Genomic DNA, 15,585 nt, shown 5'->3' on the forward strand with positions numbered 1-15,585 from the left:
GAATTCCCTCCTCTGGTGAAGGAAGGTAGTGAGACTGATTACCAAACACCTGGGCAGCTAGATGATAACTGGGTGGCTGGAATTGAGGACTGGATATAAGGCTGCCGGCGCCCTCTCTAGGAGTTTCCTTGTTGATTCTCCTGTTGTGACTAAGCCTGCTACCATCTTAGGCGAGGGGGTAGTTCTTTCTGCTATCTCGCCCGATTTGAGATGTGCTCTGGAAGAGATTCAGGAGGACAAACCTGAGCGTTGTCCCAGTGGAAAGTTGTATGTTCCTGACCAGTGGAGGAAGGGAGTGATGTCTGAAGTTCATTGCTCTGCATTGGCTAGTCATCCAGGTATTTTTGGTACTAGAGATCTGGTGAGTTGGTCTTTTTGGTGGCCCGCCTTGTCTCGTGATGTCAGGAATTTTGTGCAGTCCTGTGGGACTTGCTCCCGGTCTAAACCTTGTTCTCGCTCTAGTGGCTTGTTGATGCCTTTGCCGGTGCCCAGGAGGCCATGGACCCATATTTCAATGGATTTTATCTCTGATATGCCTGTCTCTCAGAGAATGACTGTTATTTGGGTGATTTGTGATAGATTCTCTAAGATGGTCCATCTTGTACCACTCCCTAAGTTGCCATCTTCCTCTGAGTTGGTGCCCTTGTTTTTTCAACAGGTGGTTCGCTTGCACGGGATTCCTGAGAACATTGTATCTGACAGAGGAGTTCAGTTTGTGTCTAGATTTTGGAGGACTTTCTGTTCCGAGCTGGGAATTCAGTTGTCCTTCTCCTCTGCGTTTCATCCTCAGACCAATGGGCAGACGGAGAGAACAAACCAGACTTTGGAGTCGTATTTGAGATGTTTTATTTCTGCCGATCAGGATGATTGGGTTTCATTTTTGCCCTTGGCCGAATTTGCTTTAAATAATAGAGCTAGTTCTGCCACTTTGATGTCACCTTTTTTTTGTAACTTTGGTTTTCACCCTCGATTTTCTTCAGGGCAGGTGGAGCCTTCTGCCTGCCCAGGTGTTGACACTGTGGTGGAGAGAATGCACCAGATCTGGGACCAAGTAGTGGATAAGTTGTCTCTCTCCCAGGAAAAGGCCCAGCGGTTTTCCAACCGGCGTAGGACCGTTGGTCCCCAGTTTAAGGTGGGTGATATGGTTTGGTTGTCATCAAAAAATATCGCTATGAAGGTGGCTTCTCCTAAGTTTAAGCCTAGATTTATTGGACCTTACAAGATTTTGGAGATTATTAATCCGGTCTCTTTTCGGTTGGCTCTTCCTGTCACATTTAAAATTCATAATGTGTTTCATAAGTCCTTGTTGAAGAGGTTTGTTGAACCAGTAGTTCCTGTGGTGGCACCTCCTGACCCTATATTGGTTGAAGGTAACATGGAATATGAGGTAGAGAAGATATTGGATTGCCGTCTGGCTAGACGGAGACTCCAGTATTTGGTTAAGTGGAAGGGTTATGGTCAGGAGGATAATTCCTGGGTCTCTGCCTCTGATATTCATGCCGAAAGATTGGTGCGTGCCTTTCATCGGGCTCACCCGGATCACCCTGGTGGCATGGATGAGGGTTCGGTGACCCCTCCTCAAGGGGGAGGTACTGTTGTGAGTTCATTTTTCCCTTCACCATTGAGGTCTGATGTACTCCCTCCTCTGGTGAAGGAAGGTAGTGAGACTGATTACCAAACACCTGGGCAGCTAGATGATAACTGGGTGGCTGGAATTGAGGACTGGATATAAGGCTGCCGACGCCCTTCTTCCTGGCTGGTGATTTTCCTGCTGGATTCTTGGAGACCAGTCTGACTCCTGCGTCTCAAAGCTAAGTTTTTCTGCTCTGCTTTGTACTCTTCAGTTTTGTTTTTGTTTTGCCTTGTTTTTTGGGAGTTCTGCCATCCCCGGCCGGGGGTAAGCTGAATTCCATTTTTGTCTCTGATCTGTTGATCTTTTGCTCTGTCTTCAGAATATACCTGAGTGCTGATATAGTCTTTTGAAGCCTAGCGACTTCAGGGCCTGTTTTTCCTATCAGTCGGTTGGCTCATTTTGATAAGGGTTTTTGCGGATGGCAGACAGCAGCTTTCCTATCCTGTCCTATGTAGTTAGCTTGGGCCCCATCATTTGCTCAACCTATCTTTCTATCAATGTAAGTGTTTTCATCTTGCTTCACCGTCATTATATGTTGGGGGCTGCCTATTGCTTTGGAGTCTGCTCTGGAGCAGTTTAGTTTTTTCCCCTTTCTGTCTTTAGGCTATGTAGCTCTCCGGCTGTGATCGAGGGGTCTAGGGCACCGTAGGAACCCCCCACGGCTACTGCTAGTTGTTGTGGATAGGTTCAGGGGTCTGCAATCCGATAGCTGCCAACCTCTCTGGTTTTTCTGGACTTAGCTGGTATTTTGTTTTTTCCTCCTTCGGTGACTCATCATAACAGACGGGATAGTACGTCTACCGCGATCAGCGGCGCCCACGTGGTGAGCGCCGCTGATCGCGGCCGGGTGTCAGCTGATTATCACAGCTGACACCCGGCACAATGTGTCAGGGGCGGTCACAGACCGCCCCCGACACGTTAACCCCTTGCACACCGCGATCAAACATGATCGCGGTGTACCGGGGGTTAAAGGGAAGCATCGGCAGGGAGGGGGCTCCCTCCGTGCTTCCCTGAGCCCCCCACGGCAGCGCAATGTGCAGCGCTGCTGCGGGGGGCTCCTTTCCTGCAGGCCCCCGAATCCAAGATGGCGACGGGGGCCTTCGGGGGCCTGCAGGAAGCTGGCTTCCTCAGTGCTTGCAAAGCGCAGGCATGAGGAAGCCTTCTGCACTGCCTGTGACAGATCGCTGATCTGTCACAGTGATCTGTGATGTGACAGATCAGCGATCTGTCACAGGACAGTGATGTCCCACCTGGGACTATTTAATAAAGTTAAAAAAAAGTGTTAATTTAAAAAAAATCGCCAAATAAATTAGAAAAAAAATATATATTCCCCCAAATAAATCCATTTTTTGGAAATAAAATAAAAAAAAAAACAATAAAAGTACACATATTAGGTATCGCCGCGTCCGTAACAACCCGCCCTATAAAACTGTCCCATTAGTTAACCCCTTTAGCGAACCCCTTTAAAAAATAAAAATAAAAAACGAAGCAAAAAATAATGATTTATTATCATACCGCCAAACAAAATGTGTAATAACGCGCGATCAAAAAGACGCATATAAATATCCATGGTACCGCTGAAAACGTCATCTTGTCCCGCAAAAAAACGAGCCGCCACACAGCATCATCAGCAAAAAAGTAAAAAAGTTATAGCTTGCAGAATAAAGCGATGCAAAAATAATTATTTTTTTTATAAAATAGTTTTCATTGCATAAAACCGACAAAACATAAAAAAACGACCTAAATGAGGTATCGCTGTAACTGTACTGACCCGAAGAATAAAACCGCTTTATCAATTTTACCGCACGCAGAACGGTGTAAACGCACCCCCCCAAAAGAAATTCATGAAACGCTGGTTTTTGTTCATTCTGCGTCCCAAAAATCGGAATAAAAAGCGATCAAAAAATGTCACGTGCCCGAAAATGGTACCAATAAAAACGTCAACTCGTCCCGCAAAAAATAAGACCTCACATGACTCAGTGGGTCAAAATACGGAAAAATTATAGCTCTCAATATGTGGTGATGCAAAAACTATTTTTACAATAAAAAGCATCTTTTAGCGTGCGACAGCTGCCAAATACAAAAACCGCCATAAATAGTAAATCAAACCCCCCGTTATCACCCCCTTAGTTAGGGAAAAATAATAAAATTTAAAAAATGTATTTATTTCCATTTTTCCGTTAGGGCTAGGGCTAGGGTTAGGGCTAGGGTTAGGGTAGGGTTAGGGTTAGGGTTAGGGCTAGGGCTAGGGTTAGGGCTGAGATTAGGGCTTGGGGTGTGTTGGGGTTCGGGTTGGAGTTAGAATTGGGGGTTTCCACTGTTTGGGCACATCAGGGGCTCTCCAAATGCAACATGGCGTCTGATCTCAATTCCAGCCAATTCTGAGTTGAAAAAGTCAAATGGTGCTCCTTCCCTTCCAAGCTCTGCCATGCGCCCAAACAGTGTTTTACCCCCACATGTAGGGTATCAGCCTACTCAGGACAAATTGCAAAACAATTTTTGGGGTCCAATTTCTCCTGTTACCCTTAGGAAAATAAAAAATTGGGGGCAAAAATATCATTTTTGTGGAAAAAAATGATTTTTTTATTTTCACGTCCGAGCGTTATAAACTTCTGTGAAGCACTTGGGGGTTCAAAGTGCTCACCACACATCTAGATAAGTTCCGTGGGGGGTCTAGTGTCCAAAATGGGGTCACTTGTGGGGAGTTTCAATAGTTTAGGTACATCAGGGGCTCTCCAAATCCACATGACACCCACAGACCATTCCATCAAAGTCTGCATTCCAAAACGTCACTACTTCCCTTCCAAGCCCCGATGTGTGTCCATACAGTAGTTTTCTCCCACATATGGGGCGTCAGCGTACTCAGGACAAATTGGACAACAACTTTTGGGGTTCAATTTCTCCTGTTACCCTTGGGAAAAAAAAAATTGGGGACTAATTGATCATGTTTGTGGAAAAAATACGAATTTTTTATTTTCACGCTCGGGCGTTATAAACTTCTGTGAAGCCCTTGGGGGTTCAAAGTGCTCACCTCACATCTAGATAAGTTCCTTAGGGGGTCTAGTTTTCAAAATGGGGTCATTTGTGGGGGGTTTCCACTGTTTAGGTACATTAGGGGCTCTCCAAAGGCAACATGACACCCGCAGACCATTCCATCAAAGTCTGCATTCCAAAACGTCACTACTTCCCTTCCGAGCCCCGACGTGTGCCCATACAGTAGTTTTCTCCCACATATGGGGTATCAGCATACTCAGGACAAATTGGACAACAACTTTTGGGGTCCAATTTCTCCTGGTACCCTTGGGAAAATAAAAAAATAGTGACTAAAAGATCATGTTTGTGGAAAAAATACGAATTTTTTATTTTCACGCTCGGGCGTTATAAACTTCTGTGAAGCCCTTGGGGGTTCAAAGTTCTTACCACACATCTAGATAAATTCCTTAGGGGGTCTAGTTTCCAAAATGGTGTCATTTGTGGGGGGTTTCCACTGTTTTGGTACATCAGGGGTTTTCCAATCGCGACATGATGTCCGATCTCAATTCCAGCCAAAAACGTCAAATGGTGCTGCTTCCCTTCCGAGCTCTGCCATGCGCACAAATAGTGGTTTACCCCCACATGTGGGGTATCAGCGTACTCAGGACAAATTGCACAATAACTTTTAGCGTCCTGTTACCCTTGGGAAAATAAAAATTGGGGTGAAAAGATCATTTTTGTGGAAAAAATATGATTTTTTAATTGTACCGCTGTACGTTATAAACTTCTGTAAAGTCCTTGGGGGTTCAAAGTTCTTACCACACATCTAGATAAGTTCCTTAGGGGGTCTATTTTCCAAAATGGTGTCATTTGTGGGGGGTTTCCACTGTTTTGGTACATCAGGGGTTTTCCAATCGCGACATGATGTCCGATCTCAATTCCAGCCAAAAACGTCAAATGGTGCTGCTTCCCTTCCGAGCTCTGCCATGCGCACAAATAGTGGTTTACCCCCACATGTGGGGTATCAGCGTACTCAGGACAAATTGCACAATAACTTTTAGGGTCCTGTTACCCTTGGGAAAATAAAAATTGGGGTGAAAAGATCATTTTTGTGGAAAAAATGATTTTTTAATTGTACCGCTGTACGTTATAAACTTCTGAAAAGCCCTTGTGGGTTCAAAGTTCTCACCACATATCTAGATAAGTTCCTTGGGGGGGTCTAGTTTCCAAAATGGGGTCACTTGTAGGGGGTTTCCATTGTTTAGGTACATCAGGGACTCTCCAAACGTGACATGGCGTCTGATCTGAATTCCAGCCAATTTTGCATTGAAAAAGTCAAACGGCGCTCCTTCCATTCTGAGCTCTGCCATGCGCCGAAAAAGTCATTCCCCCCCACATATCAGGTATCAGCGTACTCAGGACAAATTGCACAATAACTTTTACAGTCCAATTTCTCCTGTTACCCTTGGTAAAATAAAAAAAATTGAACCTGAAGTATTTTTTTTGTGAAAAAAGGTTAGATGTTCATTTTTTTTTTAAATATTCAAAAAAATTCCTGTGATGCACCTAAAGGGTTAATAAACTTCTTGAATGTGGTTTTGAACACCTTAAGGGGTGCAGTTTTTAGAATGGTGTCACTTTTGGGCATTTTCTATCATATAGACCCCTCAAAGTGGCTTCAAATGTGATGTGGTCCTAAAAATAAAATGGTGTTGTAAAAATGAAAAATCGCTGGTCAACTTTTAACCCTTATAACTTCCTAACAAAAAAAAATTTTGGTTCCAAAATTGTGCTGATGTAAAGTAAACATGTGGGAAATGTTAGTTATCAAGTTTTTTGTGTGCCGTATCTCTGTGATTTAAGGGCATAAAAATTCAAAGTTGGAAAATTGCAAAATTTTCAAAATTTTCGTCAAATTTCCGTTTTTCTCACAAATAAACGCAAGTTATTTGAATTAAATTTTACCACTAACATGAAGTATAATGTCACGAGAAAACATTGTCAGAATCACCGGGATCCATGGAAGCGTTCCAGAGTTTTGACCTCATAAAGGTACAGTGGTCAGAATTGTAAAAATTGGCCCGGTCATGAACGTGCAAACCACCCTTGGGGGTGAAGGGGTTAAAAAAAAAATGCCAAAGGGTGGATTTTCCAAAACGCTAAGATTTTGAAGGATGGTCCATAGGATCAAGGTTGAACTTGGCTCCATATTTTTATCTTTTTTTATAGTTGAGCTGCCGTCGAACCCAGGAGAATCTGTGATTAGTCCACGCGGAAGAAGACCTGTCTCCGCTTGCGGTGGTCACCAGCCGTGCCCTTTGGATGAGTTGATGGATTCCTCCACCAACAACTTAAATACTTTCCCACCAGGACGACCAAATAGTGACAACATTGGAAATATCTGCAGGAAGAATCGTCCTAAAACCACATACGGGTTCCACAACCTTCCTAGTACAGGGTACTCTTACCTCAGCAGACAAGGAGATGCTATTAATGCGCTCGAAAAAGGGTTCAGCGCATGTTGTGGGAAACCTGGCAAACTCCAGTGTGCAGAGGACCTGGTAAGTATGTAACCCACTTAAAAAATGATGGTGGAGGAAGAGAAGTGTTGCTCTAGTGCTCAGGGATGTCAACCTCAAACACAAAAAGGGCTAAAATTAAAAGCTTGGACAAAGTCGCGGCCAACCTTGATATTTATTGAAAAAATGTCTAGAATTGAGGACATTTTTCCTTATCAAATATATAAATATTTCATATAGAAACAAACTTAAAGAGGTTGTCCCGCAAACAAAGTACATTTGCTTTTTACTGCTCTTACATAACATATTTTTCCCATATTTTATTCCAAGATCTAATAATGAAAAAGGCCCAATGGCCTAATTTACATATGTAATAACAAAGGCTAAAAATCTCTTGAATAATGCAGATAAAGTTTTATTCCAACAAAAGTGCCCCCCAAACACAGTAAGATAATCCCACGGTGAATTCATCCACTATACCCTCTACACACACACACAGTTTGACCCTGCTAAACCCCCTCCTTCAACCCCCCCCTGACATGGCCCCGATGACCCCATCGCAGTATGATTCTCCAACTGTGGCCCCCTCACAGCCCTTCATGTAGAATAATGGGCCCCACGTAAAAAGAAAAAAAAAACCTCTCCCAGTTCCCCCACTGCTCACCTCCATCCTGAAGCACTTCACTGTTCGGCACAGTGTGTGCACTGTAATGACGTTATCATAACCACTGCATTAAGACGTCAGATGCGTAGAAGTAATGATGGTGGAGGGAGCGTCAGCTGACACTCACTCCTCCATCATTGCTTTCAATTGTATCAGCATCCTAAATACAGATGAAAGTGCGATGATGGGCGGGGGGCATCCGGCGTCGCGAGCCAAATTTACCCACCAGATTTGGCATGTAAGCCAGAGTGTGACAAATGTGCTCTAGTGCCCCTTACAGGTAGTCATCTCCTTAGGCACCGCCTGCTAGGGTCTTCAAACAAAATGACAAATGCTGTTTTTTTTTTAATTTTTTCCTACCTGTTTTTCCAAGAGCTATAACATTTTTTATTTTTCAGACACTTATAGCCACATGGGGACTTGTCTTTTTGTGGCAGAAATTTTAGTTTTGAATGACACCATTTATTTTACTATTTAATGGAGTGAAAAAAATTCACATGAAAACAAAAGCAACTCCTTCATTGTTTTTCAAATGTAGCTCTTACAATTTTGTTTGTACAGTAAAAATGGCCCAGGAACATTATTTTTTAGGTCAGTAGGATTATGGAGATCCTAAACTTGTGTATATTTTTATTATTAGCATAGTGGCTTAAAACACTTTTAAGCTTTGTAAAAAGAAAAAGAAAGATTTGTATTGCCATTTTCTGAGACCCATACATTTTTTTTTCATTATTTTTCCATAAATGGAGCTCTGTGATGTTATGTTTTTTTATTGTTCCCCTGGCAAGCTAAAATTTTTGGGTGTGGAAGATTGCTATCTTCTGTGATGTGAAACCCAGAAGTTTCTGTCCAGCATGTTATGTGCTGAGGGTTGGGTTTTTTGTGAGTGGCTGTAGAGTATGTTCCCACAGTCAGTAAATGCTGCGGGTTGGGCACTGGGTGGGTGGAACTACAACCCCTACACCTGCTATAGCTAGGCCCCTTTGTCATCTGTAACTCCCTTTAATCTGACTGCAGATTAGACTGCTCAAAGTGTTTTGTGTGCAGTCTAACTATAGATACACATAAATCCGCATTGAAGCTGCATATACAAAATGGCAAACTCTGTATTTATTTTTTTACTTTAGATGTAAACACAATAAACATTTGTTTCCTAAGGGTACATATAGGTCTTACGGATGCTGTAGAAGATAATTTGTATGCTCTCTTTTAGTGGAAGAAGACATTAGAGGATTTCTGTGACGCAGAGTTCTCAGTGAAAACGCGACACTTCCATTGTTGTAGGAAGTCTGTATCTCAGAGGGAAACCTGCTTCAGTGATGGGGCCCCCAACCCAGACTACATCATGTCGGCTGCCCTTCAGGAAATCAGAGATGAGGACGTTAATGCTGTGGGGGGTCGTCGGAGCACGAAGGTCTGCCCTCCTAACTCTCCTAAGTGCCAGAAGAACATGGACAGCAGGTACCGGCTGTCAGACCTAGCCTTCCCTCCCGGAGAACCCAAATCTGCTAACATCCAAAACATCTGCAAGCTGAGGAAATACCGCCCGCTGTACACTGACAACATGCTGCCGGACAGCGGCTACGATCACTATGTGCGCCGAGCCAAAGCCATCCAACGCATGGAGGGCGAGTTTAAGAAATGCTGCAAAACTGAGGACATGGCCTGCGCTCATTCTGGGGTCAGTAAGATCAGTGCCACATACACATCCCACCCATCTATCTGATATTGATGAGTTGTAGAATATTTGTGTTACTATTGAAGAATGGTAAAAGAGGATGACGCGGATTAGAAAAACATGGCTGCTTTCTATCAGAATAGAGCAACCCCTGACTATAGGTTGTGTTTGGTACTGCAGCTCAGCTCCATTCAATTCAACTGTGCTGTGTTGCAATACCCATTTAATGTTGGGAGCAGTTGATTTCACTCTTAAGTTGTTTCTTATTTATTACACAGTGGAAAAAAGTTCTTGGAAAGTTTTGTGCCAAAGAGCAGATAATAAAGACCAAACACCATGAATGCTGCAGGAAAAAGGATCAGAGCAGCGTGTTCAGCTGCTTCGCCAGCGAGGCTCCGTTCCCAGAATACGACAGAGAGGTGGAGGTCCTGAACCTGGGGAACATAACGGAGGATGTGCTGCAGAAGCTGTGTGCAGAGTCTAAGCTCCTCACTAAGCAGTAAGTCCTACTCCCAAGCCCATGACTCTCAGGCGCAAGACTCCCAGTACCAGATTTTTCTTCTTTTATATTTTTCACCACTTCACTGTCCATGTGACTCTCGGATATTCTTTTTTTTCTTTTTCATTTTGGGAGGTGAAGTGATTCTTCCATTTTGATCATAGAATCATCGTGTCCAACCCCCTTCTCAATGCAGGATTCACTAAACCATCTCAGCCTGATGTCTCTCCAGCCTCTTTTTGAAAACATCCATTGAAGGAAAACTCCCCACCTGTCATGGCAGCCTGTTCCACTCATTGATCACCCTCACTGTCAAAAAGTTTTTCTAATATCTAATCTGTATCTTCTCCCTTTTAATTTGATTTCATTGCTTCTCATATTTCCATGTGCAAATGAGAATAATGAGGATCCCTCTACACTGTGACAGCCCTTCAGATATTTGTAGACAGCTATTACTGTAAGTCTCCTCTTAGCCTTCTTTTTTTTTAAAGCTAAACGTTCCCAGATCCTTTAACGGTTTCTCGTAGAACATACTCTGCAGTCTGCTCACCATCCAACTAGTAGCTCTCCTCTGAACTTGTTCCAGTTTTTCGATGTCTTTTATACAACATGGTGCCCTGAACTGGACACAGTATTCCAGATGAGGCCTGACCAAGGATGACTAGAGGGAGATAATTAATTCACATGATCTAGGCTCTGTGCTTCTCTTAATACATCCTAGAACTGTGTGTTGCCTTTTTTTGCTGCTGCATCAAATTGTTGTGCAGTCTGATATCTATTAGTATACCCAAGTCTATTTCACATGTGCTGTTGCTTAGTTCTATTCCTCCCATTCTATAGATGTAGTTTTCATTTCTCTTGCCCAGGTGTAAAATCTTGCATTTCTCCCTGGTAAATACCATTCTATTAGTCGTTGCCCATTGTTCAAGCTTATCTAGATCCTTCTGAATCCGTTCTCTGTCTTCTCTAGTGTTAGCTATCCCTCCTAGCTTTGCATTGTCTGCAAATTTGATTGATCTGCTCCCTGAGGTAGACACAGGAACACTTGGTATTTAAGTCTCTGGGTGGTTTATTGCTTCATTAACCATAAAGCCAAAGTGGTAACACAAAACAGCCTTTCTGACACAAATGAAAATAAAAAGTCCATATAAACGTCCTCCCCAGTATGGCTCCAGTCTCCTGGGACACACCACACTGCAGCTCCCACTGGCGCTTGAGCCAAGGAGACTTCCCTACTCCAAAACACACACGAGAAAAAAAACAGCTAACACTTAACTCTCTACAACCACACCCTTGAGGTGGATTTATGGTGAGTAGGCATCCCGCCCATCTCTTACACCAACTCACAACAAAACCCAAACCCTGGTAACTGCTGATTAACCCCTCAGCACATATCATCTTGGAGAGAAACTTATGGGTTTCACATCACGCAGAATAACAACCTTCTCGACACATATCTCCCCTTACTTACGGAGTCAGTGACCCTGTCACAGTACCTCACTTGAAACACTCTTCTAATTTGATAAGCAACCATTTATTACCACTCTTTGAGTGCGATCACTGAGCCAGTTATAAATCCTCCTAACCGTAGCCTTGTCAATCCCATACTTGGTCATTTTCTCAATAAGGATAGAATAAGGTACTTTCTCAAATGCTTTGCTTAAGTTGAGATATACTATATCTACCGCATTTTGCTGATCCACGCAGTCAGTGATTCAATCATAGACGGAAATTAGATTAGTCTGGCATGACTTGTTTGCTACAAACCGATGCTGGCCCTGGTTATTTGCTGTATTCTTATCTAAGTACTTACATAATGTTTTATAATTTGTTCAAAGATCTTTCTTGGTGTAGAAGTAACTCTCACTGGCCTGTAATTTCCTGCCTCCATCTTCTTTCCTTTTTTGAATATAGGGACAACATTTGCCCTTCTCCAATCTTCTGGGACTTCTGTTCAACAGGATTTTTTAAAGATTCTGGCTAGTGGTTCTGCAGTTTCCTCGGCAAATGCTTTCAGTACCCTAGGATGTAATTTATCTGGGCCAGGAGATTAAAATTCATGTAAATTAGCTAAGTGTTCCCTTACCGTCTTTTATTCTTTTGATGGCACTGTGAAGATCAGTTGCTTTCTTAGAAAAAACAGATACAAAATAGGAATTTAAAAGTTCAGCCTTCTCAACATCATTTTTGACCACTTCACCCTTTTCATCCTGTGTAATATTATATATATTTTATGACAGTTACGCAAGTGGAAGTAATAATAAATAAAAATCGTGGAGCAAAAATACATAAATAATTTAAAAAAATATATATATTTTTTTAACATATTGGTCCTCATACTAATTTTATTAGTTTGGGAAGTAATATCAAATGTTATACTGTATGTTTTTTATTCTTTTAGATAAGATTTATGCTATGGGAAATGGGGAAAGGTGACATGAACTTTTTTCTTTTTTTACTTTCATATTTTTATTCATTAGTCCCAATCGAGGATGTGAATCTGCGATACTGTAATATTGCAGTGTATTGTAACATTACTGATCTCCTATGAAGTTTAGTCACAGGTCTAAACATGGCAAATATGGGGAGGGGAGCCTTCAGTACGCCTCACTGCCATGAGAGTACCTTGCAATCATATTCCCAAGCCAGATGGCCTTCTGAAGTGACACCTTCCCTCATCTTCAACCTCTGTCATGATTGGTAGTGGCATCTCAATGGTTAAACTGATGTGATTGCATCTAGCGCCAATTGCAGCAGTCACCAGATACTGATGGGATTTAGATTTTTATTTATTTGCTCATTTATATAGCTCAATTAATTCCATAGCCCTTTAAATACATTATCATCACTGTCCCCTACGGGTTCACAATCTACATTCCTTATCAGTATGTCTTTGGAATGTGGGAGGAAACCTGAGAACCCGGAGAAAACCCACAAAACACAGGGAGAACATACAACCTCCTTGCAAATGTCCTTGGTGGGGATTTGAACCCAAGACCCCAGTGCTGCAAGGCTGCAGTGCTAACCACTGAGCCACCGTGCTCTTTTGTTCATTCACTTTGTATTTTGTTAATAAATTAATAATAAGTTGATGATAAAAAATTGAATTGATTGAGGTATTTCAAAAATAGAAGGGTTAAAAGTTTATTTTTAATCTTTTCCCCTTTCTTTCTCAGAAAGCAGCTGCCATTACTGGTGTCCAGTCTCAGAGACGAGTGCTGCTCCCTCCCTGTGGAAGAGCAGGTGCTGTGCGCCGCAGAACAGGTACGAGTCCGGCTAAAACGAGACCAGCAAAATCACACAAATACTTCCAAGCTGCAGATCTCCAGCCATGGAAAACTACAGTCTTAGCATGCCCTGAGGATTAGTGCTCAGACATACTATATATTCTGTTAGTTGAGGATGGTTCTCTGCTGTCCGAAGCTGCAGTGACATAAGTTTTCCACTAGAGGGTACTGCTAGTTTGCTGGTGACTGCGGCTGTGCACGGAAATTCACTTCTGACACTGTAGTAAAACAATAACAGCTATAATGTGTAAATCTCTGTCATACCACTCCATACAGCACAGGTGCTGGCTGTACTATACGTCTGGAGCCTAAGGCTAGGTTCACATTGCGTTAGAGGCCGGATGCCTTAAACGGATACGCTAACGCAGATGTCATTTTTGACATCTTTTGTGACCTAGCGCTAATGTATGCGCTAACACATGGTAGCTTTTCGTTACCATGCGCTACCATGCGTTAGCTCATACAGGTCTATGCACAGCGAATGCGTCCGTACGCTGTGCACTAGACCCGACATACCCTCGGATGCTGCAGACCGCATTCGAGGGTGCCTCATGAAGTAACGCATCATCTCTAATGCATGCCGATTTTTTTTTCATGTGTTACTATTATTGCAGGCAATGGCTGCGTTACATAGCGTTAGTGCTGCTATGTAACGGATGCCGTCAGCGCATTGTCCGCAACGGAATGTGAACCCAGAGTGACTGCTTTTATTAGCGCTAGCAGCAGTTCAATCTCTTAAATACTGCGGTCATGATTGACAGTGACATCTAAAAGTTTAGAAAATGTGAAAATGAAGTAGAGCAACTGGTGGTCTCATAAGCCAAGAGCCAGCCCTCAAACATTGTGCCCCTCAACATAACTGGGCCCAGCATAATGCTCGTATAGCATCCCAATGGCCCCTGAAAAGAAAAGTTACCCAGACCCTATTAAATAAATGATGCGTTCACGTAATCGCGTCTGCCGTAACCTCATCCTAAGGACTAGAAAAAGGAAAAATGATACCTTTAATAGAACTTGAATTTAAATAATATATACATTTTTATTTCCCTTTTACAGAAAGGGAAGTTTATGAAGACTTTGTGCAGAGCTAAGAAGGACTTGTGGAAAGACACCCAGGACTGCTGTAGCAAAGACGAGCCGGAGCAGGAGCAGTGCTTCACATACTACCTGCAGAGCGTCTCCGTGGCTGTGGCACACAGAGTCAAGGGGGAATAGGACAGTCCCAGCACACCGAGTACTGTACAGAGATCGATATAGCCTTACCAGCCCCATTCTGACCCAGACATTAATTTTTCATTTTTTTTTTGCAGATTTACAGTTTTGATATTCTCTCTAAGGCACTGTAGGGTGATGTGTGATTATAACTGTAGCGCAGAGTTACTGGGCGGAGCTGAGAATGAGTGGGAGGGGTTAGGCGATTAGTGGCGCAATGGGCGTGGCTTTTGTAAGCTTATTCTACCTGCACTATGCGGAAGAATTGATGCAACCTGCACTAACATATACGAGATATGTGCCGGTAACCTCTCATAATGCTTTGCAAGTCTCACCGTCAATATGGTCCTGGACTGATGCTCAACTGATTATAAAAGGAAAAGTATCAGATGCCAAGAAAGTGTTTTTTTTTCTTTTTTTTTTATAACCTCTTATATCTAGCACTTAAGGCTTCACGTTTTTCCAGTGAAGATTATGATGTAAAATTAAAAGATGCCATGGTAACACAAGGATTCTATTTTGTACACACAGTTTTAATAAAGAAATGTAAGAAAACACTTTGATGCGGCAATGTATTGTATATACAGTGTGACTGAAGACTCCTCCCCCGAGGAGCACAGAAGACATTTCTTCCACATCCAGAATGCTCTCTCTTATTGATAATGCATCAGACAAAACTTTATCAATCATAAGCTTTATTCACTGGGAGTCCAACAACAGTTCTGTAATTAAAGGGTCTGGTTTGAGGTCTGCAATTATTTAGAGGTCCTAGTCTGGGGTCTATATTAGTTTAAGTGTAATAATTTAGGTGATCAAGGGCCACAAAAAAACAAAGGGGTATTACCATCTTAGGCATTTATAGCTTATTGAAAGTAAAAAAAAGATAAATGTATGATAATTGGTGACTATATGTGTGGCGCCCCCAGGAGTATGGTCGCCACAGTGGCATTGCCTTCCTCCTGGGAGGGTGATGTCATGCTTGGAAGCAATGAAGGGTTTCTCTGACAGTTAACCATGTCATGCAACACAGTTCCCACTCCAGGCCAGCAGAGGGAGCTCTGAACCAGAATTGGGGGAGGAGTGCTCTCTGAGTGCCAGGAAGGGAAATGAGGAGTTAGTG

General features: G+C 42.7%; 1 protein-coding gene across 1 annotated transcript in view; it reads left to right on the forward strand.

Moving 5' to 3' along the window:
* Positions 1 to 15,022, forward strand: part of ECM1 (extracellular matrix protein 1) — a 50,556-nt gene extending 35,534 nt beyond the window's left edge. Inside the window, exons 5-9 of the mRNA XM_073567226.1 lie at positions 6,836 to 7,167; positions 9,003 to 9,470; positions 9,746 to 9,966; positions 13,143 to 13,230; positions 14,310 to 15,022. Coding sequence (XP_073423327.1) covers positions 6,836 to 7,167; positions 9,003 to 9,470; positions 9,746 to 9,966; positions 13,143 to 13,230; positions 14,310 to 14,468 — 1,268 coding nt within the window. The 3' untranslated portion in view covers positions 14,469 to 15,022. The remainder of the gene's footprint in view (positions 1 to 6,835; positions 7,168 to 9,002; positions 9,471 to 9,745; positions 9,967 to 13,142; positions 13,231 to 14,309) is intronic.
* Positions 15,023 to 15,585: the final 563 nt, after the last annotated feature.

Source organism: Dendrobates tinctorius, unplaced genomic scaffold, assembly GCF_039654945.1.
Source record: "Dendrobates tinctorius isolate UK_male_01 unplaced genomic scaffold, ASM3965494v1 ptg000019l, whole genome shotgun sequence".
Classification (NCBI taxonomy): domain Eukaryota; kingdom Metazoa; phylum Chordata; class Amphibia; order Anura; family Dendrobatidae; genus Dendrobates; species Dendrobates tinctorius.